General features: G+C 40.6%; 1 protein-coding gene across 2 annotated transcripts in view; it reads left to right on the top strand.

Moving 5' to 3' along the window:
* Window positions 1–25,687, top strand: part of mbtps1 (membrane-bound transcription factor peptidase, site 1) — a 132,400-nt gene that overhangs the window by 83,244 nt on the left and 23,469 nt on the right. For both annotated transcript variants that reach the window (XM_060838203.1, XM_060838202.1), the window contains exons 11-15: window positions 4,419–4,580; window positions 13,867–14,011; window positions 17,109–17,297; window positions 20,729–20,901; window positions 23,924–24,039. In XM_060838203.1, coding sequence (XP_060694186.1) covers window positions 4,419–4,580; window positions 13,867–14,011; window positions 17,109–17,297; window positions 20,729–20,901; window positions 23,924–24,039 — 785 coding nt within the window. The remainder of the gene's footprint in view (window positions 1–4,418; window positions 4,581–13,866; window positions 14,012–17,108; window positions 17,298–20,728; window positions 20,902–23,923; window positions 24,040–25,687) is intronic.

The following is a 25,687-nucleotide window of genomic DNA, read 5'->3' as shown; positions in this document are numbered from 1 at the left end:
TGCAGAGAGGCAGACTTGATAAGGGAGCTTAAAGTGAAGGAACCCTTAGAAGGCAATGATCATAATATGATTGAATTTACTCTGCAATTTAAGAGGGCAAAGATAGATAGAATCAGAGGTAATAGTAATACAGCTGAATAAAGCAACTACAGAGGCATGAGGGAGGAGCTGGGCAAAATTGACTGGGAGAAGGGCTTAGCAGGAAAGATCATGGAATAGCAATGGCAGGAGTTTCTGGGAGTAATTCAGGAGATACAGCAGAAATTCATCCCGAGAAAAAAGAAGCTTGGTACGGGGAGGATAGGGCACCTTTGACTGATTAGGGAAGTCAGGGATAGCATGAAAGCAAATAATGTAATGCAGGGGAGTGGGAAACGAGAGTACTGGGAGGCTTTCAAAGACCAACGTAGAACAACAAAAAAGTAATAAAGAGGGAGAAGATTAAATATGAAGGTAAGGTGGTCAGTAATTTAAAGGAAGACTAAGAGTTTTTTTAAATACATAAAGGGCACAAGAGAGGCAAAAGTGGACTTTAGGCTGCCGGAGAGATGATATTGGGGAACAAGGAAATGGCTGAGAAACTGATTAATTACTTTGTGTCAATCTTCATAATGGAAGACACAAGTAATATCCCAAAAATTCAAGAGTGAGGGGACCGGAGCTGAGTATAGTGGCCATCACCAAGGAGAAGGTGCTAGAAGATCTGAATGGGCCGGAGATGAATAAATCACCTGGACCAAATGGACTACAACACAGAGTTCGAAGGGAGGTAGCTGAAGTGATAGTGGAAGCTTTAGTGGTGATCTTTCAGGAGTCATTAGAATCAGGGAGGTCTGGCAAATTGCTAATGTAACACCTTTGTTTAAAAAAGGAGTAAGGCAAAAGATGGATAGTTACTGACCAAATTAGGTTTACCTCGGTTGTGGGTAAGATCCTGGAATACTTGGAAGTGTAAGGTAAAATACAGCAAAGTCAGCATGGTTTCATCAAGGGAAGGTCATGCCTGACAAACCTGCTAGAATTCTTTGAGGCAGTAGCAAGCAGATTAGACCAAGGAGAACCAATGGGTGTTTTCTAATCTGGACTTCAAGAAGGCCTTTGACACAGTGTTGCTCGGGATGCTACTCAGTAAGATAAGGGCCCATGGTGTTAGAGGCCAGTGCTGGCATGGATGGAAGCTTGGCTGTCTGGCAGAGAGTGGAGTGCGGGGATAAAAGATTCCTTCTCAGGGTGGCAGCCGATGACAAGTGGTGTTCTGCAAGGCTTAGTATTGGGACCACGACTTTTCACTTTATACATTAACGATCGAGATGAAGGAACTGACGGCATTCTGGCGAAGTTTGCAAATGGTACAAAGATAGTAGAGGGACAGGTGGTTTGAGGAGGCTTGGACTCTGCAGAAGGATTTGGACAAGTTAGAAGAGTGTGCAAAGAAGTGGCAGATGGAGTACAATGAGGGAAAGTGTGAGGTCATGCACTTTGGGAGAAGAATAGAGGTATGGACTATTTTCTAAATGGGGAAAAAATTCAGGAGTCTGAAGTGCAAAGAGACTTGGGAGTTCTGGTCCAGAATTTTCTCAAGGTAAGCTTGCAGATTGAGTCAGTAGTTAGGAAAGCAAATGCAATGATGGCATTTATTTTGAGAGGACTTGTATGTAAAAGCAGGGATGTATTTCTGAGGCTGTATAAGGCTCTGGTCACACTACGTTTGGAGTGTTGGGTCCCATACCCCAGGAAGATGTACTGGCCCAGCATCATGTTCAGAGGAGGTTGACAAGGATGGTCCCAGCAATGAAAAGCTTAACATGCGGAATATTTGAGGGCTCTGGGTTTATACTTGGAGTTTAGAAGGTTAAAGGGGGATCTAATTGAAACTTAAAGAATACTGAATGGCCTGGTTAGAATGGAAATTGGGAACATCTTTCCATTGGTAAGAGATACTTGGACCCAAAGGCACAGCGTTGGAGTAAAGGGAAGACTTTTTAGAACCGGGATGAGGAGAAACTTCTTCAGCCAGAGAGCAGTGAATCTATGGAATTCATTGCCTCAGAAGGCTGTGGAGGCCTGGTTATTGAGTATATTTAAGACTGAGATAGGTTTTTGGGTATCAAGGGTTATGGGGAGAAAGCAGAAGAATGCGGTTGAGAAACGTATCAGCTATGATTGAATAGCGGAGCAGACTCGATGGGCTGAATGGCCTAATTTCCGCTCCTAGGTCTTGTGGTCTTATTGTCTATAACTAACAGACTAAACAGAATTTAAATTAATACCTCACTTGTGTAATAAGTCAAACTTATTATTGAAAGATAACTCAAACCTTTGCTGTAATTGTGCTGTTTAATTACTTAATCATTACCAAGATTTTATCTTTTGTAATTAGCTTTATGTCCTGCACTGTTCTTGGATGAGCCACATTATAGAATGGTCAAATAGAAGTATTTTTGATTTTAAAAATAGCTTTTCAGCCTGAAGTTACTTTAGTGATTAGCGAAACATGTACCCGATTTGGGATCAACTTGTTACTGGTGTGTTAGTTAACTAGATGACAAATGTTTTAAATTGGTGTTGGTTCAACTGTCTGCATAAAGCTGCCAATGAAAATGGATGTAGTTGCATTACCATGCAACAAGATTAAGGTATAAATTATGTGCAACTCGTTGCCTGAATTTATAAGTTAGGTACCAGTGCAATTGATATATTTTTTCCATGCTAAAGTCATTGCTTGCATCTAGTATCCCCTTAAAATTAAGTTGTATGAATTGTTTTGGTCAAAGATGCACATTTTTTGCTTGTATTTCTCAATGTAGTCTTGTGATATAATAGTCTACAGCAGACCGTAGTAAATGACACTATGAACTCTGAGCTAGTATCTTTTCGACAAACTATGGGAGAAATCTTTAACAAGCCTACTCCTGTCCACTGGAGACTAGGAATTTGCTCAAAGTTTGTGCAAAGATTTGTAGCTTGGGTGCTTGTTGTAGTGGTTCTGTTCGCCGAGCTGGAAGTTTTAGTTGCAAACGTTTCGTCCCCTGGCTAGGAGACATCATCAGTGCTGTGGAGCCTCCTGCGAAGCGCTTCTTTGATGTTTCTTCTGGTATTTATAGTGGTCTGGCCTTGCCGCTTCCGGGTGTCAGTTTCAGCTGTCCGCTGTAGTGGTTGGTATATTGGGTCCAGGTCGATGTGTTTGTTGATGGAGTTTGTGGATGAATGCCATGCCTCTAGGAATTCCCTGGCTGTTCTCTGTCTGGCTTGCCCTATGATAGTAGTGTTTTTCCAGTCGAACAACACACACAGACCAAGTCCTAAACTATGAAAGTAACCACCCCAACACACACAAACGAAGCTGCATCAGGACACTATTCAAAAGAGCTACAACACACTGCAGTACACCAGAATTGCGAAAAGAGGAAGAGGAACACCTATACAAGGTATTCGCCAAAAACGGATACCCGCGCAACTTTATCAACCGATGCCTAAGAGATAGACCACGGAACGAGGACATGCCACAACCAAAAGGACTAGCCACACTACCATACATCAGGAGCGTTTCAGAACTGACAGCCAGACTACTGCAACCCTTAGGACTCATAATGGCACACAAACCAACAGCCACGCTCAGACAACGTACTAGAACAAAGGAGCCAATACCCAACATGAGCAAAACTAATGTAGTTTATAAAATACCATGCAAGGACTGCACAAAACACTATATAGGACAAACAGGAAGACAGCTAACAATCCGCATACATGAACACCAACTAGCCACGAAACGACACGACCAGCTATCCCTAGTAGCCACACACTCAGACAACAAGCAACATGAATTCAACTGGAAAAACACTACTATCATAGGGCAAGCCAGACAGAGAACAGCCAGGGAATTCCTAGAGGCATGGCATTCATCCACAAACTCCATCAACAAACACATCGACCTGGACCCAATATACCAACCACTACAGCGGACAGCTGAAACTGACACCCGGAGGCGGCAAGGACAGACCACTATAAATACCAGAAGAAACATCAAAGAAGTGCTTCGCAGGAGGCTCCACAGCACTGATGATGTCTCCTAGCCAGGGGACGAAACGTTTGCAACTAAAACTTCCAGCTCGGCGAACAGAACTACTACAACTAGCAATTTGCATTAAGATTAATAAGCTTTTATAAGGCTAGCTCAAACAGTTGACAACATAACCTCCTTCACTTTCACTGAAATTTGGAAGTCTTCCAAATTGATGATTTTGATCCATTTAATAATGCATTTCCAAGTTTTTTTAAAAATGATAAGGCAACACCTGTGGCACGAGAGGAGAAAAAGTGTTACTTGGTCATGAGGAAAATTGGTATTTTGTTGTATTTATTCAGTCAGTTGAATTCTGAGAGTTTCCATTGATGAAAACTTGCTTCTGTTTTACCAGCACTGTGCAGCATCGCGAACTGGTGAATCCAGCCAGTATGAAGCAAGCTTTGATAGCTTCTGCACGCAGACTACCTGGAGTCAACATGTTTGAACAAGGCCACGGTAAACTGGATCTGCTGAAAGCTTACCAAATTCTGAAAATCTATAAGCCTCAAGCCAGGTGAGTGCCAATATGATTTAGATGGTCTGCTTTTTATTTCTCATTTTTTAAGTTGAAGTTAGTGATTTTTGGTTTTTGAGTACCAGTAGCCCTATCTTGAATACTTTGACTGTTTTTGAGCATTGTTTGCTAACTTGGCTTTAAAGGGTGAAACTAATATAGTCGCATATATTGGTGTCACCTAGATTTACTTTTCGTCCAAGTTCTTCGTTGTCTCTGTGCTGAATCTACTTGTCTGTCATGATGATTTGGATAAGTTGGAATAGCGTCTTCATCCTCTGTCACATGCTCTGCACCATAGCCTGATGCATACCATCTCCACGGTTGCTACATGAGGCCATACTATACCGTACAGCATTAGCATTGGAGTTGAGCTTCAAAACTTTAATCCACAAACAAGAATGCTGACGTTTGTCTCTGTGCTACTACAATCCTCATCATTTCTTCAATATTTCTACATTTAATGGTAACTCTTTGTTTACCAGTATTTTCCTGTATTTCATTTATTTAAAAATTCAACTTTGTTACATGTATTCTAGGTTTGCCAAGAACTGCTTTGCCTAGGATCCATGTCCCTTCACAATGTATTGTTCTATTGGGTAACTAAGGTGACAACATGTTATCAACAGGTTATCACAAACCGGTTACATTTCCCAGATTTCAGGGAAGTGCTCCTTTAATACCTGCCTGAAGAAATGCGTCAACAACAGCTGTACTGGGTGATAAGGACGTGTGAAATTTGATGGTTTGCTTCTGATTTTAAAGAACAAAGAAAATTTACAGCCCATGACCAGGCCCTTTGGTCCTCCAAGCAAGAGCCGATCCAAATCCATTGTCTAAACCTATCACACAATTCCTAAGCAACTGTATCCCTCTGCTTCCCAGCTATTCCTCCATCTGTCCAGACACACCGTAAATGAATCTACCGTGCCTGCCTTGACTACCTCTGCTGCAATGTGTTCCAGGCACCTATCACCCTATGTGTAAAGTACTTTCCGCATGTATCCCCCTTTAAACCTTTCACCTCTCACCTTGAACCTGTGACCTCTTTTTATTGAATCCCTCACCCTGGGAAAAAGCTTATCTCTAGCCATCCCTTCTATACCCCTCATGACTTTCTAGATCTCAATCAGGTTTCCCCCCCCCCCCCCCCCCCAACATTCTCCATTTTTGAAATGAAAACAATCTTAACCTACTCAACCTGTCCTCATAGCTAGCACCTTCCATACCAGGCAACATCATCATTAACCTTCTCTGAACCCTCTCTAAAGCGTTCACATCCTTTTGGCAATGTGGTGACCAGAACTGTACACAGTATTCTAAATGCAGCTGAATGAAGTCTTGTACAATTTTAACATGACCTGCCAACTCTTAGACTCAATACCCCGTACGATGAAGGAAAGCATACCATTTTGCTATGTGAAATTATTTCTCTGCCTTTTTTGTGTATGTGTTAACCTACTCTGTAAATATTCATTGCCCTCTAGTATTTCTTTCCTCGTCCCCAACACTAATAAAGCCATTACTCATGTATATTGAGAAATTCAGCAGGCAGCCATCTTTCTGGAGGTTATTACAGTAAACTGAGTCTGGAGTCAGAGTCTGTTAGTGTCATTGCTGTTTCACTGATGCACAGCAGCTCATTTGGGGATTAAACCTCAAATTGTGTTGCTCAACTCCTTTTCAAATACATTTACAAGCCATTAGATTGTTGGTCATTCATAATAATAAATCTTGAAGGGACCAATTGCATACATATTGTAATATAGTTGGTTTAAAAAATGTATTTATAACATAGGAGACTTAGAAATTTCTCTGATAGCTGGCATCCTACATTTGAAGACCTCCAGAATTTCTTCTAAAGGAGAATCTGAGATTATTTTACATTGACGCCTGTGATCAGGTTCACCTTAGGTCTTCTGGACAGGCAGGTAGACAAAAGATAATTGAACAAACGTGAAATCCCTGGAGACTCTACTTCTATTCAAACTGTTTAATTTAAACTACATCTCTTTCAAGATGCATAATTTAGTATCGTTTTTCTGATGAAGCATGATGTGATTTAGAAATTAGAGCTAGGCGGCAGACCATTCAGGTTATTACATTTGTGTTGGCTTTGAAGAGTAGTTGTGCTTAGTCCCACATAGCCACATTTTGTCTGTAACCCTGCAGACTGTTCCTCAAATACCTGTCTGACTTCCTTCTGAAATTACTTATGGATTGGCTTCTTATATCTTTTCAAGTGTAATGTTCCAAATTACAACAACTTAATGAAAGAAAAACTCTCAACCCTTTGGATCTTTGGTCAATAATTTTAAATCTGATTTAAGTTATTGAATTAATTTTCAGGTACAGTATTCTATTTCAGCATCTTGAAAACCTCCAATCCAGAGAGAATAGTCCCAAATGACATCGATCAATCTTGAACCTCGACAGTTTTCCTGCACAGTCTAGAATTGTCCACAATAAATTTCCAGGAGTAATTTATAAAGTTCAGGCATGACCTTTTCTTGGTTTTATACTGCATTCTTAATTTGTAAACCCTAGTAACCCACAAGAGTTTTAGCCAACTTATCAACTTGCCTTGCCAACCTTTTAAGGATTTTGTTTTCACTGGCACCAGATTTCACTTATTATATATGCCATATATAGCATATTGTTTCAATATCCATCCTCTTAAAGTACATCACTTCAGACTGATCTAAGTAACCTCCATACACTGTACTTCTGCTTGTTTCACCATCCTGTTTTTGCAGTTTTGGATGTCTATAAACATTTTCATCATTCTTTGCCAAATTTTGTATTAACTGCAAATATTATAATTTATCTCACTACAAATCTCTCTGCCATCTTAAAAAAAAATGGACTCAGTATTAACCTTTTGGGAGTGCCATACTGCAAGCTACTTCAACATCTATCACAAGCATTAAGAAGGGAAATGGTATGTTGGTCTTCATTGCAAGAGGAGTTTAATTGTGGAGTAGGTATGTCTTGCTGAAGTTATGCAGAGCCTTGATGACACCACACTTTGGGAGTATTGTGTGCAGTTTTGATCTCCCTCCCTAAGAGATGATATACTTGACATAGAGGGAATGCCACTACAGTTTGTGCTGATATTGGGATGGCAGAACTGTTGAAGAGAAGAGTTAGTTTGACTGGGCCAGTATTCACTGAAGTTTAGAAAAATGACTGAGGATCCGATTGAAATGTATAAACTTTTAACAGGGCTAGACAGATGAGATGCATGATACTTGCTCTGGATGGGGAGTCTAGAACAAAGGATCAGCATTTCAGAATATGGGGTCAACCATTTAGGGCCGAGATGAGAAAACATTACTTCGTTCAGAGGGTAGTCAACCTGTAGAATTCATTACCACAGAAGGGTGTGAAGGAAAACAGAGCAGAAGGTTGAAATGACCAGCTTCTCCTCCTAGCTTCTGTTTCTGCTCCATCCAGCGACAACCTCTGTTCCTTATTACCCATCTCTTACTTATACTGTCACCTTCCGCTTGATTCTGAGGTCGTCTTCTTCCTTAAGTAAGTCTACTTTTGGCACTTTGTCTTATGTCTTCCAAAATTTCTATATATTTGTGATTCTCCATCAACCTTTTGTTACCTGAAAAGAATTCAATCCATTTATTCAAACACCATTTGCCTTTTAACAAGCCTATGTTGGCTGTCCTTACATAGTTTAAATTGTCTCTGGTAGTAATTTCCAATAACTTTCCCAGCACTGAAGTTCGGCTTGAAGTTCCTTGGTTTATCTCTATTCCATTTCTTGAAAACTGGAACAACAATAAGCAGCTGCCAGTCCTCTTGCATTACTTCAGTACTTTTTTTTAGATTAGATTACTTACAGTGTGGAAACAGGCCCTTCGGCCCAACAAGTTCACACCGACCCGCCGAAGCGCAACCCACCCATACCCCTACATTTACCCCTTACCTAACACTACGGGCAATTTAGCATGGCCAATTCACCTGACCCGCACATCTTTGGACTGTGGGAGGAAACCGGAGCACCTGGAGGAAACCCACGCAGACACGGGGAGAACGTGCAAACTCCACACAGTCAGTCGCCTGAGTCGGGAATTGAACCCGGGTCTCTGGTGCTGTGAGGCAGCAGTGCTAACCACTGTGCCACCGTGCCGCCCGTACTTAATAAGGATTGAAAAACTGTTACCAATACCCATCATATTTCTACCGTTGCTACTTCAAACAACCTAGGATGCACTCTTTCTGAATTGGCTAATGTGTCAATCTTCAGTAATGTTTATCTGTTGACTGCATATTCTCTTATATATTGCTATTCTGTCCATATACCCACCCAGGACCGGTTTTAGAAAAAAATTCTTCCTTTACTTTCTATGACTTTTCTGGTTATTTAAAGAGTCATTCGACATTTGTTGAAACCTTTTCTGTTTGTTTTCTTAAAAAAAATTCCATCTTTATCCAGGACTGTTTAGCTTCACAGGAAAATTCCAATTTGTACCTGAACTTGTAAATACCCACCTGGTTCACTCATGTCCTTTAGGGAAGGAAACTGCTGTGCTTACCTAGTCTGGCCTACATGTGACTCCAGATCCACAGTGATGGAGTTGACTCTTAACCACCCTCTGGCTAAATAAGGATGGACAAGAAATGCTGGTCTAGCAAGCAATCCCCATTTCCTGCAAATGAATAAAAAAAAATTACTGTTCTGAATCTTTCCATTGCTCCATTACAACTATGCTGATTAGTTACCTTTTCGTGTATACCTATACTTGTCATCATCTTCAAACAATTATATTTTCTGCTGTCTTTCCATTATTATTCCAAATTAGGCGGTTGTCTTTATTAGAGCTGAAAATGTGTTGCTGGAAAAGCGCAGCAGTCAGGCAGCATCCAAGGAGCAGGAGAATCAATGTTTTGGGTATGAGCCCTTCTTCAGGAATGAAGAAATGGTTTCCTGAAGAAGGGCTCATGCCCGAAACGCCGATTCTCCTGCTCCTTGGATGCTGCCTGATCTGCACTTTTCCAGCAACACATTTTCAGCTCTGATCTCCAGCATCTGCAGTCCTCACTTTCTCCTAGAAGGTTGTCTTTATTAGCGAACTGATCTCCATTTGTAATACACTCCCTATAAACTAATGCTTCAACATAATTTTTCTCAATGTTTCTAATCTTTTGTCCTCCCAGCTGGAGGTTGGGATTTGCCTTAGATTGAAAGAAGGATATTTTCAAATGGATCTTTATAACATAAAGCATCTTGTATCTGATTGAAGAGGGACAGTGTCTGCTGAGGGCAAGTGACGATACGTGCTGGAGAAGGGGTCATGCTTTAGCCTTTTTCACTAAGTTAATGTGTTACAGACCGATCAGGAGAACGAGGACGAATAGCCTTTTCATAAAATGAGCAAAATGATGTTATCAGCATACCTTATGTAAGACAGTTTGCAATGAGTTTGTTCAATGAACTATGGATTCCAGAGAAATTAGTTGAATCACAAAATTCTCATGGGTCAGGAATGCCATTTAACCTGTCTTATTTGTACAGCAAGTTCCTTGAGTCCTTTCTACGTTCATTTGTTTACGATAGCACCAACTTCTATTTGTATAACACCTTTTTTAATGTAGTAAAATGTCCCAAGATACTTCACTGGGCTAAAAACCTGGCTAGAGTTGGAATAGGAGAAAGTGAGGGCTGCAGATGCTGGAGATCAGAGTGGAAAAGTGTGATGCTGGAAAAGCACAGCTGGTCAGACAGCATCTCAGGAGCATCAGCTTCCTGATGAAGAGCTCGTGCTCGAGGCCTGGATTTTCAATACTTAAATGAACAAAACAGGAAATTTGAGAGCTCTAAGCGCAGGCAGTTGTTGGCAAGAACATGATTTGTTTATTTACAATTGGGATGCTTCAGTCCAAAACTGGAAGAGCACGGCTGTCTTAGAGATGTTGTGGGCCTGAAGATAATTACAGTGGTAGGAAGGATTAAGGCGATGGGGAGATTTTAAAACCACAATTGTAAAGTATGTATTGCCTAACCAGGAACCATTGTAAGTCAGAAAGCTCATGGGTGAATGCAATTTGATATGAGCTCAAGCACTCAAGACAGGATTTTGCATGAGTTCAGGCTTGCTGAAGGCAGAGTATTGAAGCTGGCTCAGAAATGCATGGGAATAATAGATCTAAAGTTGCTCAGATAATAAGGTGAGGTTTGGGCTGAGTCAGACAATTTTCAAGGTGCATTGCAGAAAAGATTCTAGGGTTTTCAGCAATTACATTTCTCAGAAGTTTCTTCCATAGTTCATCAGTAAGTGATTAAGTTTATCTTGCTGATCCTGAATTGACCTTTACAAGCTTAATTCAATACTTTCTTAGATTAATAAACATGATATTTTAGTTTTAATCTTGCATGTTCCTGAAACACCTACGTAAAATTTTGTGTTGGTCATGGGCTTTCTTTCTTGGAAAGAAAAAGTTTCACTATTCCTTGCAATGCAATCCCACAAGACCAACCTTGTGACTGCCTCTGACTTGTAAATCATTTATTTTTGTTTTGGTGACCAAGGTTGGATATACTGTTCAACATTCTATCAAACTAGAACACTCAAAGAACTTCAAATATTTTCTACCCATATCATTTGTTTGCTTTAGCCTAAGATTTGTATGTAACTTATTGAAAATGTTCAGTTTTGACCGGTTTCTGTGTCATAGAATTCTCAGCACACTCTGGGTGAAGAAATTTCTCATTTTCATTCTGAATGGCCTCTTCCTGTCCTTAACTGTGACCCTGGTTTGTCTGGGCACCCCAATCATCAGGAACATCCTTCCTGCATTTATCCTTTAGTCATCTATAGATTTCTATGAGATCCCACCCCCTCCCCCCACACATTTTTCTCGGGTGAATATAATCCTAATTCTATCTTCATACCTTTCCTGGAATCTATCTGTTGATCCATCTTCTACAGTCAGAGCATTCATCCTTGAATAAGGTGACCAAAAGTGCACGCAGTACTCAGCTGTGGACTCAAAGGCTCTGTGTGGTTGCAACAAGACATCCTTGCTCCTAAATCAAACCCTCTCATTGTGAAGACAAACGTACTATTTGTTGCCTTCACTGCCTGCTGCACCCACGTGCATACTTTCAGGGACTTGCGTACCACAGCACCAGGTCTCATTGCACCTTCCCTTTCTCAAACTATCACCACTTCCTAGTTTTGCTACCAAAGTAAAGAACATTACTTAAGTTCAACATTATATTTCATCTAACAGGTATTTACCATCCACTCTCATTTGTCCAAGTCACACTGAAGCATCTCTGTATCCTCCTCACAGCTCACCCTCCTACCCAGCTTTGTGTGTCTGTAGTTTTGGAGATGTTACATTTAGTTCCATCATCTAAATAATCTGTCATGAAAGCAGGGCTCCAACTACTGATTCCTGTAATACCCAATCAGCTGCTGCCTGCCACTCAGAAAAAGACCCATTTAGTCTTACTTTTTGTTTCCTGTCTGCGAACCAGTTCTTTAACTAATCCCAAATGTTTTAATTTTACATATTAGTTGCAAATGTGTTGCTGGTCAAAGCACAGCAGGCCAGGCAGCATCTCAGGAATAGAGAATGCTGTGCTTTGACCAGCAACACATTTGCAGCTGTGATCTCCAGCATCTGCAGACCTCATTTTTTACTCGAAGACTTTACATATTAGTTGTCTACTTTAGGATCTTACTGAAATTCTGAGAGTCCAAGTCAACCACATCAGTTATCTCAGTTAGCTGGAAGGCTTGGATGGTGATGCAGAGTGACGCAGACTATGCAGATTCAATTCCTTCATCAGCTAAAGTCACCTTCAATGTCCCACTTGTGGTCACCTCAAGGTTAAACCACCTCTAGTCCTCTATAAGTAGAGAGCAGCTCTATGGTTCTCTGCTCCTATGGTGACATTTTCACTTACCTTTCTGCACCTGACCATTGAAGCTTTTAAAATAACTTTGTATTTTCCCCATAAGCTTATTCTCATATGCTAATTACCCACCACCACCCCACAGTGCCTTAATCAATCCCTTTGTCCTCCTGCACTGAAATCTAAAATGCTGGTAATTCTCTGGTGTCCTCCTTTCTCCAATTTGTATGCCCCTTCCTTTGATCTAATACTATCCCTATTTTCCCTTGTTAGCCATGGTTTGGTTACCTTCCCTATTTTTGTGCCAGAGGATAAATGAACAACTGTTACAGTTGCTCCTTGCTCTCTTCAAATGTTTATCAATGCGTATCCACCATCATCCCTTTACACAATGTTCCCCAATATATCCGAGCCAACTCGCGCCTCATACCATCATATTTCCTTTATTTAGATTCAGGACCCTAGTCTCAGAATCAATTGTCTCATTCTCTGTTTTAATGAAGAATTTAATCATATTATAGTCACTCTTCCCTAAGGGGGCTTGCACAGCTGAATTGCCAGTTATTCCTTCCTGATTGCACAATACCCCATCTGGGTGACCTCTTCTCCAGTTGGTTGCTCTTTGTATTGATCCAGAACATCATCCTATATTCATTCCAGGAATTCTTCCTCTACAGTATTATTACTGATTTCATTTTGCCCAAACTAACATTTAAAACGTTTACTCAACTCACAGGTTGCTTTCTCTAATTCCATCAAGATTATAAACATCTAAACCACCGGTACCTGTTTAAGAGACAAGAGTTTGTTAGGAAAATTAACTGCATGCTTTTTTTGGAAAGTGGAAAGTGATATGGGAAGGGAATTTGTGGACTGTAGGGCAGGAAGTAGAAGGTCAATGATGAAACAATCCTCTGCGCCTCTGGATGGGTCATGTTTGTTATATGGTTGTGTGAACTTTGAGATACCTAGTTAGGCATTGTGGAATGTTTCAGTTCTCTTGAATAAACACTCTTGTTTCCATACTACTACTGTTCCTGCCTTAAAGGCCCTGTGTCTATTTATTCAGGTGTTTAGTCATTACTCCTAGCTCATCAGATCTTCTGCTATTTGCTGAGTCTTGGAATTAAGTTAAAGGTACTTGACAAATTCAAATCATTTCATCTTGGTGACTGATTAGTAGAAAGAGATTGGTTACATGCCTGCGTGGTGCAAATAAGATTCTCTTCTGAATAATCAGTGTCTTCAGAATTAATGGGTAAAAAGAGCTCTTTACTTAATGGATCCTAACTGAATGACATGCTGTTTGTTTTTGTTCATGAACAAAACCTGTTGCATTCAACAGTACATTTTTAATATGACTGTCCATTATATTCTTTAATTCCTGACATTTTAAACTTTCAGCTTGAGCCCAAGCTACATTGATCTAACTGAGTGTCCTTATATGTGGCCCTACTGCTCCCAGCCCATCTATTGTGGGGGAATGCCAACTGTCATCAATGTAACAATTTTAAATGGCATGGGTGTCACAGGTCGGATTATTGACAAGGTAAGTGTAATGAGATGGTAGTGAAATATGGAATTTGCAAAGTGGCTGAAAGGTCTTTCTAGTCTTGATGAGCAGTACTGAGAAGTGGTACGATACCAATGTTTAATTCTTCAGGAACTACTGTATGAAATGTATAGCAGTTATTAATGTACATATACAACAGCAATGTGAATGTTCATATTTTTGACAGTCACATTGACAATACAATATTGTTGTGGCCGCAATCATTTTTTGTTTAATAAAATGAAACTGAACAGTGTGCAGGAATTATTTGAGATGAGGTGGCACAATGCTTTCATTCACCACAGGCTAAACTTACACTGCCACAGTGTAAATTTATTTTGACAGTCCCTTCCTGAATAAAATTTCAGATGAGGTACATCATTGTTCACAGAAATTTGATAATTCTCATGTTCCCCTTCACAGTGAAGGTGAGGCTGTGCAGTACACTTGCAGAATTCCTGATGACTGCCTTTGGAGTAGAATCATAGATTCATAAAATCCCTGCAGTGTGGAAAGAGGCCATTCAGCTCATCCATACTGACTGCCGGGCAGCATGGTGGCTCAGTGATTAGCACTGCTGCCTCACAGCACCAGGGTCCCAGGTTCGATTCCAGCCTCAGGTGACTGTCTGTGTGGAGTTTGCGCATTCTCCCCATCTCTGTAACCTTGCATTTCCCATGGCTAATCCACTTAGCCTACACATCCGTAGACACTACTGGGCAGTTTAGCATGGCCAGTCTACCTAATCTGAACATCTTTGGCCTTGGGAGGAAACCAGAGCATCTGGAGGGAACCTGAGCAGACACTGGCAGAACATGCAAGCACCACGCATTCACCCAAGGCTGGAACTGAACCAGTGTCCCTGTCACTGCAAAGCAGCAGTGCTCACCACTGAGCAACTGTGCCCCCATAGTAGCTTTGCAGCTCAGAAGTCAAGTCATTTGTCTTCTTGGTCCTGAGAGGTACAATGTATGGGAGTCAATTACCTTGCGGACAAAAGTAAAATATACTTCTAAATAAGAGCATAGAATGAAAACAATATCTGAATCAGGTGAAATTAACCTGGTGGATATTACTTGTACTAATTAGCATAAGAGCATAATTGATTTAAGCTCTGAAGTAGCTCAGGATAAACAGTAGGGCAGTAAAGAGCCCACATTAAGCTTTCTATCTCACCAGTCTCTGCACTCAAAATTCCATATTTTGCCACTTCCAATAAGATATCATGAACAAACACATCTTATCCTCTCCTCTGCTGTCGACATTCTGATGGGACTGTGTGACACCCTGGTCTACACCACCTCAGTTTTCCACAGCACCTTCCCAGGTTGCAGAAGGTATAACATGTCATGCCCCCCTCCCTCCCCACTTTTCCAGTAAAGCAGCATTTTACGCATACCGCTTTCAATGCAGTCTACTGTATTTACTGCTCACAATATGTCCCCTTTACACTGGCAAAACCAGAGACTGGTTGATCCCTGTGCAGAACACTTTCACTTTGGCCATAGGAATGACCCTGACCTTTCAGTTGCTTACCATTTCAATACACCATCTTGCTCCAATGCAAACATTTTCATCCTTGACCTGAAGGTGTTCCAACGAAGCTGAATGCAAGCTGGAGGAACAGCACCCCATTGTACATTCAGACCCTTTGCAACCTCTAGGATTTAATATGCAGTTCCTGAATTTTACAGTATGACCTCTGTACTCCATTTTGCTTACATTCTCACACCTTCTTACAGCCGTATCTCATTTGTGTCCTTTTGGCTTGTTGGCAGAGCCAACCTATTTTCTCCTTTTCACAGCTAATGTTTACACCTACTCTATGTATCTCACATTTTCGCCATCATTCCACTGCTATTGTCTTTTGTCCTGAACATGCTCATGTGTACCACTTGCTCTTCCTGCACCTCTGACATTAACATTAAAACAGAATCTTCCAGCTCCTTTGTGTTCCAAAGAAGGGTTATATTGGTCTCAACATTAACTCTGTTTCTCCCTGCTAAGTTTCTCCAGCACTTTGTTTTTGTTTCACATTAAGCTGTCATTATTATGCTGTCAAGTTCTTTCCTAGTTCCTTTCTTTCCCTTCAATTCATGGATTCAAATTGCCAATGTACAGCATGGAAACAGATCCTTCAGTCCAACTCGTCCAAGCTGACCAGATATCCCAACCCAATCTAGTCCCACTTGCCAGCACCCGGCCCATATCCCTCCAAACCCTTCCTATTCATATACCCATCCAGATGCCTTTAAAATTTTGCAACCTCCACCACTTCCTCCGGCAGCTCATTCCATACACGGACCACTCTCTGTGTGAAAAAGTTGCCCCTTAGGTCTCTCCCCTCTCATCCTAAATCTATGTACTCCAGTTCTGGATTCCCCCACCTTAGGGAAGAGACTTTGTCTATTTATCCTATCCATGGCCCTCATGATTTTATAAACCTCTATAAGGTCACCCTCAGCCTCCGACGCTCCAGGAAAACTCTCCCTACAGCTCAATTCCTCCAACCCTGGCAACATCCTTGTAAATCTTTTCTGAACCCTTTCAAGTTTCAGAACATACTTGATGATAGGATCCCACGCAAACAGTTTGGAACACACTTGTACCATCCAACTCAAACAGAGCCAGTCAACCTCATGAGTATCCATGTTGCAATGCTGTGTTCCACCACATAGTGACAGACCTGTTCAATATGGACTTTGGCATAGTAACCTTACTTATTGGGAGATTTCAAAGCAAACATGAGTGCAGACCCACTACCTCAGACAACACGACCTGGGGAAGAGTAATGAATCGTCTGGCTTTCAACTCTGTAAACAGTGGAACATCTTAACTTCATATTAGAGACCGACTGTGAAACAAGAACATTTATCTTTTAACTCCATACTTATTTTATGTGCCTCGTCAGGAATTTTAGTAGCTGACATGCCTGTGGGTGGAAATTAAGGCTGCCCTTTTCATTTGTCCTAACTTTTGTCTGAATTCTATTACATATTTCCTTTTGCTACCTCCTTTCCCATTCGTAAATTACTGATGATTCTTATCAGCTATTTGGAAGGCTTTTTACATGATTTTCATGTTTTCTTTCTAGCCAATATGGCAGCCGTATTTACCTCAGAACGGAGACAACATAGAGGTCGCTTTTTCCTATTCCCAAGTCCTCTGGCCGTGGTCTGGCTTTCTAGCTATTTCGATATCTGTCACCAAGAAAGCTGCATCGTGGGAAGGCATTGCTCAGGGCCATGTGATGGTTACTGTTGCATCACCAGCTGAAAATGACGTAAGTGTATCAGGTCAACGGTTTCTCTTGTGTTTGGTATTTAATAAAACTAAAATATTATCTAGATTCAGGAAATTATGACCCATACTTACCTTAAAATCTGCTGATGGAGCACTAAAAATGAACAAATGATGATTGTCAAGAAATGCACCATTGAAAAAAAACTGTCCCGTAAGTAAGTGAGGATATAATGTATGCTTTAGTTTCTTGTATCTAAAGATTGCTTGATGTGGAACATCTCAGTTCTCTTAGACCTAATTACCATCTCTGCCAGGGCTGACAAACACAGGCCACACTATCAGTTGGATACACTGAAGCAACTCTGAGGTTATTTTGAAAGAAAATCCCTCCCATTGTGAGCTGTACCAGCAGAAAAAAACCTGCATAAATGGTATAGGAACTCCATTGCCTTGGAGTTGCATGTCTTTTGATTAGGATGTGTATCGAACGAATATCCCAGCACCATTGAACTGGGCTAGCTCAAGAAGAAGGCTCTCCACCATCATCATCTTAATTGACAATCGGCTATATATGCGGTGTTGCCAGCATCACCATGACTTGCAAACAAAAATAAAAGCTGAAATAGCCTAATAATTGTTGCTATATTATTTACCTTGTAAACTTCTCACAATTTATCAGTTTTTCCGTTTAATTGTTGTGTTGCCTAATATGTTAGTTTGGTATAATGCACGTGCTGCAGACCAAACTTAAAGCATAACTTCCTAAGTCTCTTCTTGAATGCCACTAGGTAATATTGAAAATAGTCATGTACTCAATTGGGGGACAGAAAAAAATTGGTGCAGTTCTTTTAAAATGGTCTGTTGATCTTTAAAATACTTTGGCAACAGCACTATTTACTGATCTACAGGCATGTAAGATTTATAACATGTAAATTTTGAAAGATTCAAACTCTGAGAAAGTGAGGATTGTAGATGCTGGAGCGTCAGGGTTGATGAAGCGTGATGCTGGATCAGTACACCAGGTCAGGCAGCATCCAAGGAGCATAAGAGTTCATGTTTTGGACATAATCCTCCTTCTTCGGGACAGGGGAGGGGGAAGGGGGCTGAGAAATAAATGGGGGGTGTGGGGCTGGGTAAAAGTAGGTGGGATGGCGATAGGTGGGCGAAGGTTGGAGGTGATAGGTTAGTGGGAAGTGTGGAGTGAATAGATGGAGCAGACGTAGACATGTAGATCGGGTCAAGAGGGTGGACTGAATTGGAGGGTTGGATCTGGGATGCGGTGATGGGGGAAGTGGGATTTAGAGACTGGTGAATTCAATGTTCATACCATGTGGTTGAGGCTCCCGAGGTGGAAGATGAGGTGGTGTTCCTCCAGTTCGAGGGTGGCCTTGTGTGGGCAATGGAGGAGGCCCAGAATGGACATGTCCTCAGGGGAGTGGCAGGGGTAGCGGAAGTGGATGGCTACAGGAAGGGGAGTTGATTGGTATGTACAGATCAGAGATGTTCCCTGAACTCTTCCGCAAGTTTGGTTTGGTCTCTAAATGCCAAACCCAATTTACTGTTGCCTTATCAGATAACAAAAAGCCAGTTATTCGATTGACCTCCGGGACTGATTTTGTCAGTGACCCTATTTTTGTAAAACTAATTCCCAACCAATTTGTGATGGTACATTTTTAATCAAATGTTTATTTGGTTTAGTTTAGCATACAATAAATATAGTTGTGTGTTCACTAGAACGTTTTAAAAACTTTTTTAAAAAAAATTACTATTGTGACCCTTACCTTCAATAGACACATTTGTCAAAGCTGTATATCATGCACCCAACAGGTCAACATTCCCTGTCTACCTGAAATTAGTTAAAATGTTTGAGCACCAGATTCACACTGCTACTATGCAGTATGAGTGGTGTTCGCTACTAATTAGATAGTGTTGTCAAACCAAAAAGGCATTCTGCCTATCTCACAAATGAATAATCTGATATATTAATTTCTGTACCAGTATGATACCAGTTATGTAGGTCCCAAAGGCTGTTGTATCCTAACAAACAGCATATCCCTTTGGCTATTCACCACAAGCAAAGTACTTGTTGTACCCAACTAGTCTGTGCTTGCAAAGCCAGCAAAATAGTCTCCATAATTAGATGTTATTTCTGCCATTGGGCATTTGCTGGATAATCTTGATTGGAGTAGCAAATTATGCAGACGGCTAATTTAGGATTTGCTGTGCAGGCCTGCTGGAAAGCTCCATTATTCATAGACAGGTCAGTGTTCTTTTTGGACAGAAAGAACATGTCTGCACACTTTTTATTTCACCTCAAGGAAATAGGTGACAGCCATTCGCTGGTTCATTTCTCAGGGCAATGCCTTGATCAATTGGAGTCAAGTTGCCTGGTTTGAAATTAAACAAAGTCTGGCTGTTAAGTTAATCTTCAGTAACTGCTGTGTTCTCCATGGCAGCACCTACTAATCAGAGTCCCCTTGCCAACCAATCAGCACACTCCTCTCGTTCAATATAAATGATTATTTCCCCCTTGCAAATTGTCTTGATGGGATGCAAGTTGAAAAGCTGCAACAAAATGTCTTTTTAAATCAGTACTGAAATTCTGCTCTACCTGAAGTAAGTTTGCTAAGTCTGTGCTTTGGCAGATTTCCCACACAAGTTGCTTTACTCCAGAATAATTTGATGTACACAAAACATTTTGAACATCTTGATTTCTCCAAATCCATTTGCACATACTAATGCTAACTTTTACATGGGGTGGAAGGGAAGGAACAGAATAGATCATCTAATTCCTAGCTAATCTGCAGATCATCTCCGCTCATCTCATTATCCTGACTGCATCAATGTTTGTCAATATCATTCATGAAAATTTTGACCCCATATCTGCAGCCTTTTTAGGAACAGGAACTTCTTATTTCCACAGCACCTTATGGCAGAAAGAAAATGCCCCTGACTGCATTTACTACTAAAGAATCAAAATAAGATGTTAAGTTTCAGTATTAAATTTGTTTTTCCTATTTTTGCTTTTGTAGCCAGTTCTACTGTTAGATAAAAAGAGGCAATTAATTGCCAATTCTTTGACTCATTATTTAAAATAAAATTCATTAAATTGCCTATGAGCTAGCTGCTTAATGTTTATGGATGCATTCTTTAAAGCTAGGTTGTGCATTTTGCACAAACAGAAATGAATGTCCTTTGGGAAAGTGAAGTGGTCATCACTGGCTCTCCAGCAACCATTCAGACTGTCCGTTCTGTTGTGTTGATAATTAATTCTTGCTGTTTGGAACTTAACTCTCATTTGTTGTGCAGGAACTAGTTGTCAATGTTGGAGGTTATACTTTGAATACTGGGTAGATTTAGAATCCCATATTTTCTATTTTTATTTGTTTACCAAGCTACCTGAAATTGAAGTGTTGACATTCTATGGACGTGAGTGTGTAATACTAACTAGTCCTGTCTCTTGTCTTTAAGTCAGAAAATGGCAATGAAATGACATCAACTGTGAAGTTGCCAGTCAAGGTGAAGATCATTCCGACACCACCTCGCAGTAAGAGAGTTTTGTGGGATCAGTATCACAACCTGCGTTACCCACCTGGTTACTTTCCAAGGGATAACCTACGCATGAAAAACGATCCTTTAGATTGGTGAGCTTCCTCAAGAGACTTACATTGCACATTTGTTTATTCTTCTCACTGTTCTCGTGATATATTTTGAGTGAAACACTCTAGTTTTGTAAAAGCAATGTGTGCTAGAAGTAGTAAGATGAATAAAAAAGTAATTAATTGGAATATGTTCCTTGGTTGCATGTTTTAATATGCATGTTTAGAAAGTAATATACCATTTGGATTTGAACTTTGTGGAAACAGGTATATGATGTAAACTGATAGAATGTTTGTTGTGTTTAAAAAGTTCACTATCTACATATTTGAAAAATTGCTTAATACAGCTCCGAGCACAAACTCCTAATTTAAGACACACATTGTTATTCGGTTCAGTTGATATGGTATTTTGTAAACCTTAAAGCTTTTGGCAAACAGTGATTTGTTATGGATTTGAAAGAGTGCTTTGTTACTGCCCAGTAAGACAGAGTTTACCTGGGAAAGCAAACCTTGAATTCATCATGCAAGTTTACTTTTACAATTTAATCTCTGATGCTGTAGACGGTTTGCTTTCTTTCAGTAGATGTTAGTGTACTGACTTGACTGCAGGGCAGTAAGAATATTGCTCTACACCACTGCAAAGTGGAGAAAGTGAGGACTGCAGATGCTGGAGATCAGAGTCAAAAGTGTGGTGCTGGAAAAGCACAGCAGGTCTGGCAGCATCTGATGCTGCTTGACCAGCTTTGCTTTTCCAGCATCACACTTTTTGACCACTGCAAAATAGCCAAGAATGAAATCATGATTCAACTCCCAATTGACTAAATGAAGAAAGTTTAGTTCAGTGTTGTTTGTCCTTATTGAATTTTAGCTTTGACGTTGAGAGAAATCAGATAGAAATTTTCAAACATGGACGTGGCTTTGGAACCTATTGTATATTCAAGGCATTAATGGTGCAAAGGAAGTTGAAGATGCAGTAATAGAGGGTTAAGGATGGCACAACATGAGAAATAGGAGCTGAGTAAGCCATTCCGTCTTTCCAGGTTACTCTGCCAATCAGTGAGATCATGGTTGATCATCTTCATAGTGCAGGAAAACTATCTTATCCTTTGGTGTTTTTAATTATTGATCTCCCTCTTAAATATACTCAAACACTGAATCTCCGTAACACTCGGGGGCAGAGAACTCCAAAGATTCATCATCTAGTGAGTGAAGATGTTTCTCTGCATCTCGCTCCACAATGGCTTGCCCTTTATTCTCAGACTTATTTTCTGGTTCCGGACCATGTCTTCCCTATGAAGCATAAGCAACATGCAATATAAACATGGATTGAAGATTGGGTTAGGAAGTTCATCCCCTAGCCTGATATGCCGTCCAATAAGATTATGGATGACCTGATTGTGGCCTTAAGTCTGCATTTCTGCCTCACCCAGCTAACCTTTCACCCCCTTGCTTAACCAGAATGAATCTACCTCCGCTTTAAAAATATTCAAGGAGTCCGCTTCTACCGCCTTCCCAGGACTTGCCACCCAAGGTCTGTGTTTTAAATGATGATTCCTGTTTTGTAAACAGTCACCTTTAGTTTGAAATTCTCCCACAAAAGGAAGCCTCTTTTCCCATCCAACCTGTCAAAAACCTTCGGGTTTTATATTTAATAGATTAAGTTAAGTGACTTGCATCTAACAGATTAGATATCAGCTATGTCCAGACGTGAATGATGATGGAGAGTTAAACAACTTGTGGAACTGCCTTCTTCAGCAAATATTTCTATCTTCAATGATGCAGCAGCCCACGACATTAGTGCAAAAGGGAAGTATTCGCAGCAATCCTAGCCAGACGTCCAGAGTGAATGATCCATTTCTGCCTCCTTTTTGAGTCTACAACAACATTCTCTTGAACCATGTAACACCTACAATACCACTGACACAATGTGGTAATGTCTGCCACTTGCAAGATGCACTGCAACAATTCACCAAGTCTCTTTGGGTGTACATTCCAAACCAGTGACCTCTACCATCTAGAAGGCCAAGATCAGAGATGTGGAAACACAGCAAACCACACAACATTCTAACTCAGGACTACATCACTATCTTCGCTTCAAAATTGTGCAACTCTGTCCCGAATAGCACTGCAGGTGTTTCGACATAATATAGTGGCTGTTCAGGGAGACAGCTCACCACCATCTTCTCCGGGGCAGCTGGAGATGGGCAGTACATTCTAGCGTAGCCAGTGATGCTCGAGGCCTGTGAATGAATATTTTAAAAATTGCTTGCTGTACCAGCATTTTGATTTTCAGTGATACCTGAATCCCTTTGAAATTTAACACCCTTGTGGCTCACCATTTAAGAAATGGTCTATATTTCTGTTTTTCCCTCCCTCATTGGATACTTTGAAAGGTAGAAGGTAGTACCTGAAATATCAGCTTAAGATGATGCCAGATAGGAAAGCCTGGTTGGCAACTGTCTAGTTGAAATGGAATCGAAGGAATAGGAGCTACATCTCAAGGATATGAATGGTTTTAAGAAGGAGAATGTATCAGAAATCGGAAAAATCTGGCAAGGGTTTTGATAGGGGATATTCCGGAAGACCAAGGGAAGGGGAAGAAGACAAAGTTCCTTGCAAGTTTGAAGATTGGGTTAGGTAGAGCAAGATGAATAGTTTAAGGACACTTGATGGTGGAGAAAAGAAGGTAGATGTTATCTTTGCTTTGGGTCCTGGCTTAGTGAGTGGTTTTGACAAAGGAAGGAGATACTTGATGTGATCCACTTGGATAACTTGGTAATTGAAAGGGTTATTCAGTTTATTGGTACCAACATGTTTTAAGAACAATCGCGCTTAAAGAATATTTCCAGCCATGATTCCAAGTTAGATTAGGTGACCCACAAAGATCCCACGTGTAAACTAGTTTGGAAGTGAAGTTTCTGTTTCTATGCTGGTTATTTTACAGTTGATAATTTCACAGTCTCCTTTCTATTCTACTGTGTATTATAACCTCCAAAACATTTTAAATTTGAGATTTCAACAATGAAAGAAACTGATCGAATATCCATTTCCTATTTCTTTCACTTAGGAATGGTGACCACGTGCACACCAATTTTCGGGATATGTACCAGCATTTGCGAAGCATGGGTTATTTTGTAGAGGTGCTTGGAGCACCCATCACCTGTTTTGATGCCAGCCAGTATGGTACATTTTACATTTAACTCTTATTTGCTTACACCTTTTTATCCTAAGGTCAAAACTAGGAATGTTCACTGCAGTGTTCAGTACTATTCAGCGCTCCACCAATAACAAACCTGTTGGACTATAACCTGATGTTGTGTGATTTTTAACTCCATACTGAGGCAGACAACTGACCTGATAAGTGTCAAATAATATTCACACCACACAAGTACTAAACAAAGGCTGTCTTCAGCAAGAGAGAATTTGATCAATTTCTGAAACCGCCACCATTAGTGTGCCTATTGTTGATTTAATGTTGGCCAGGAGCTATTACATTCAGCCAGAATGCAAGTGGATAATCTACGTAGGCTTCTAATGAACGTCCCAACGTTAGAAATAGATTCACACCATGTGATTTCAAAAAATGGCTGAAGGCAATAGATCCTACAACTATGGTCTCTGACAACATTCCAGCAATGATATTGAGGAGTTGTGCTTGAGAAATAACTGCAGCCCAATCAAGCTGTTCTAGCACAACTACTGTGCTGTGATGTGCTGAACAATGTTGAAGGTTGCCCAGATACGTCTTATCTGATTTTTATCACGTAGCGTTAATAGCAGGTTGCTGAACACAAATCGACTGTTGTGTCTCGTACATAAAGTTATCCTAATCCTACCAGATCACAAGGTTGCTCTCCCATTGGAGAGGGATGACTGGCAGTAGTTTAAGCTGGAGTTCACCATGCCTCAGGCAAGGGGTAAGGTTGAGAAGATATGGTCTTCATGAAAACCTCAGTCAGTGTGGGAATTGAACCCGTGCTATTGGTGTCAGTATGTATTGTAAACCAGCCATCCAGTCAAGTGAGTTAACCGACTTCAACCCTCCCCATAAAATTAAAAAGGTATGTCTTTGCAACTTTTTTATTGCTCTGTCAACCACCTCTAGATCGTCAATTAGTTTATTGATAGTGTTATTGATAGTGTCGTCAAGCAACACTCGCATGAACCTGCTCATTAATCCTCAGCTTTGGTTCAGGCCACTCAGCTTGTCACCTCCTTACAGTCGTTGTCCAAACGTGGTCAAAAAAGCTGAGCCTGAGGGAAGATGAGATTGATTGATTGACCTTGACATCAAGGCAGCATTTGGTCCAAACTTGGCAATAAGAAGCTCTGGTGAAATTGAACTCTGGAAATTCGCAGCGGGAGAGCACTCTACTAATAGGGAGTCATACATGATTATGTGGTTGAGTTGAAGTGGTTGTTGGAGACCAATCACCTTGATCCGAGGACATCAATGGAGATGTTCCTCAGAGTGGTGTCCTAAGTCTGTGCTTACTGCGTAGACTACTGAAAGGTGAAGTTCGTGGTTAAATTACATTCAAAAGTTGCAGATAAGTTTTTGCAAAGTAAACAATATTCAGTTTGTCTTATTTTGAAGCATTGGTTGCACAACCTTTTCTAAGAGACATTGTTCTGGTGAATATTTTTGGTCTACTCTCAGAAACTCTTTTGAGGTTTGACCAAGTTTTCAGCCAGAGGAATGTCCCAGCTGTAATTCTGCCAAGATCTGAGCTATTTTGAAAGTGGTTCTTTGGTTATCTGCATTTTAAGCCAATTTAATGTAGTTATTTGAACTGTTGAGATACATTCCATCTATGAACTGATGTTGTTT

This window comes from Hemiscyllium ocellatum, chromosome 17, assembly GCF_020745735.1.
Source record: "Hemiscyllium ocellatum isolate sHemOce1 chromosome 17, sHemOce1.pat.X.cur, whole genome shotgun sequence".
NCBI classification, from domain to species: domain Eukaryota; kingdom Metazoa; phylum Chordata; class Chondrichthyes; order Orectolobiformes; family Hemiscylliidae; genus Hemiscyllium; species Hemiscyllium ocellatum.
This window is presented reverse-complemented; position numbering and strand designations above follow the sequence as displayed.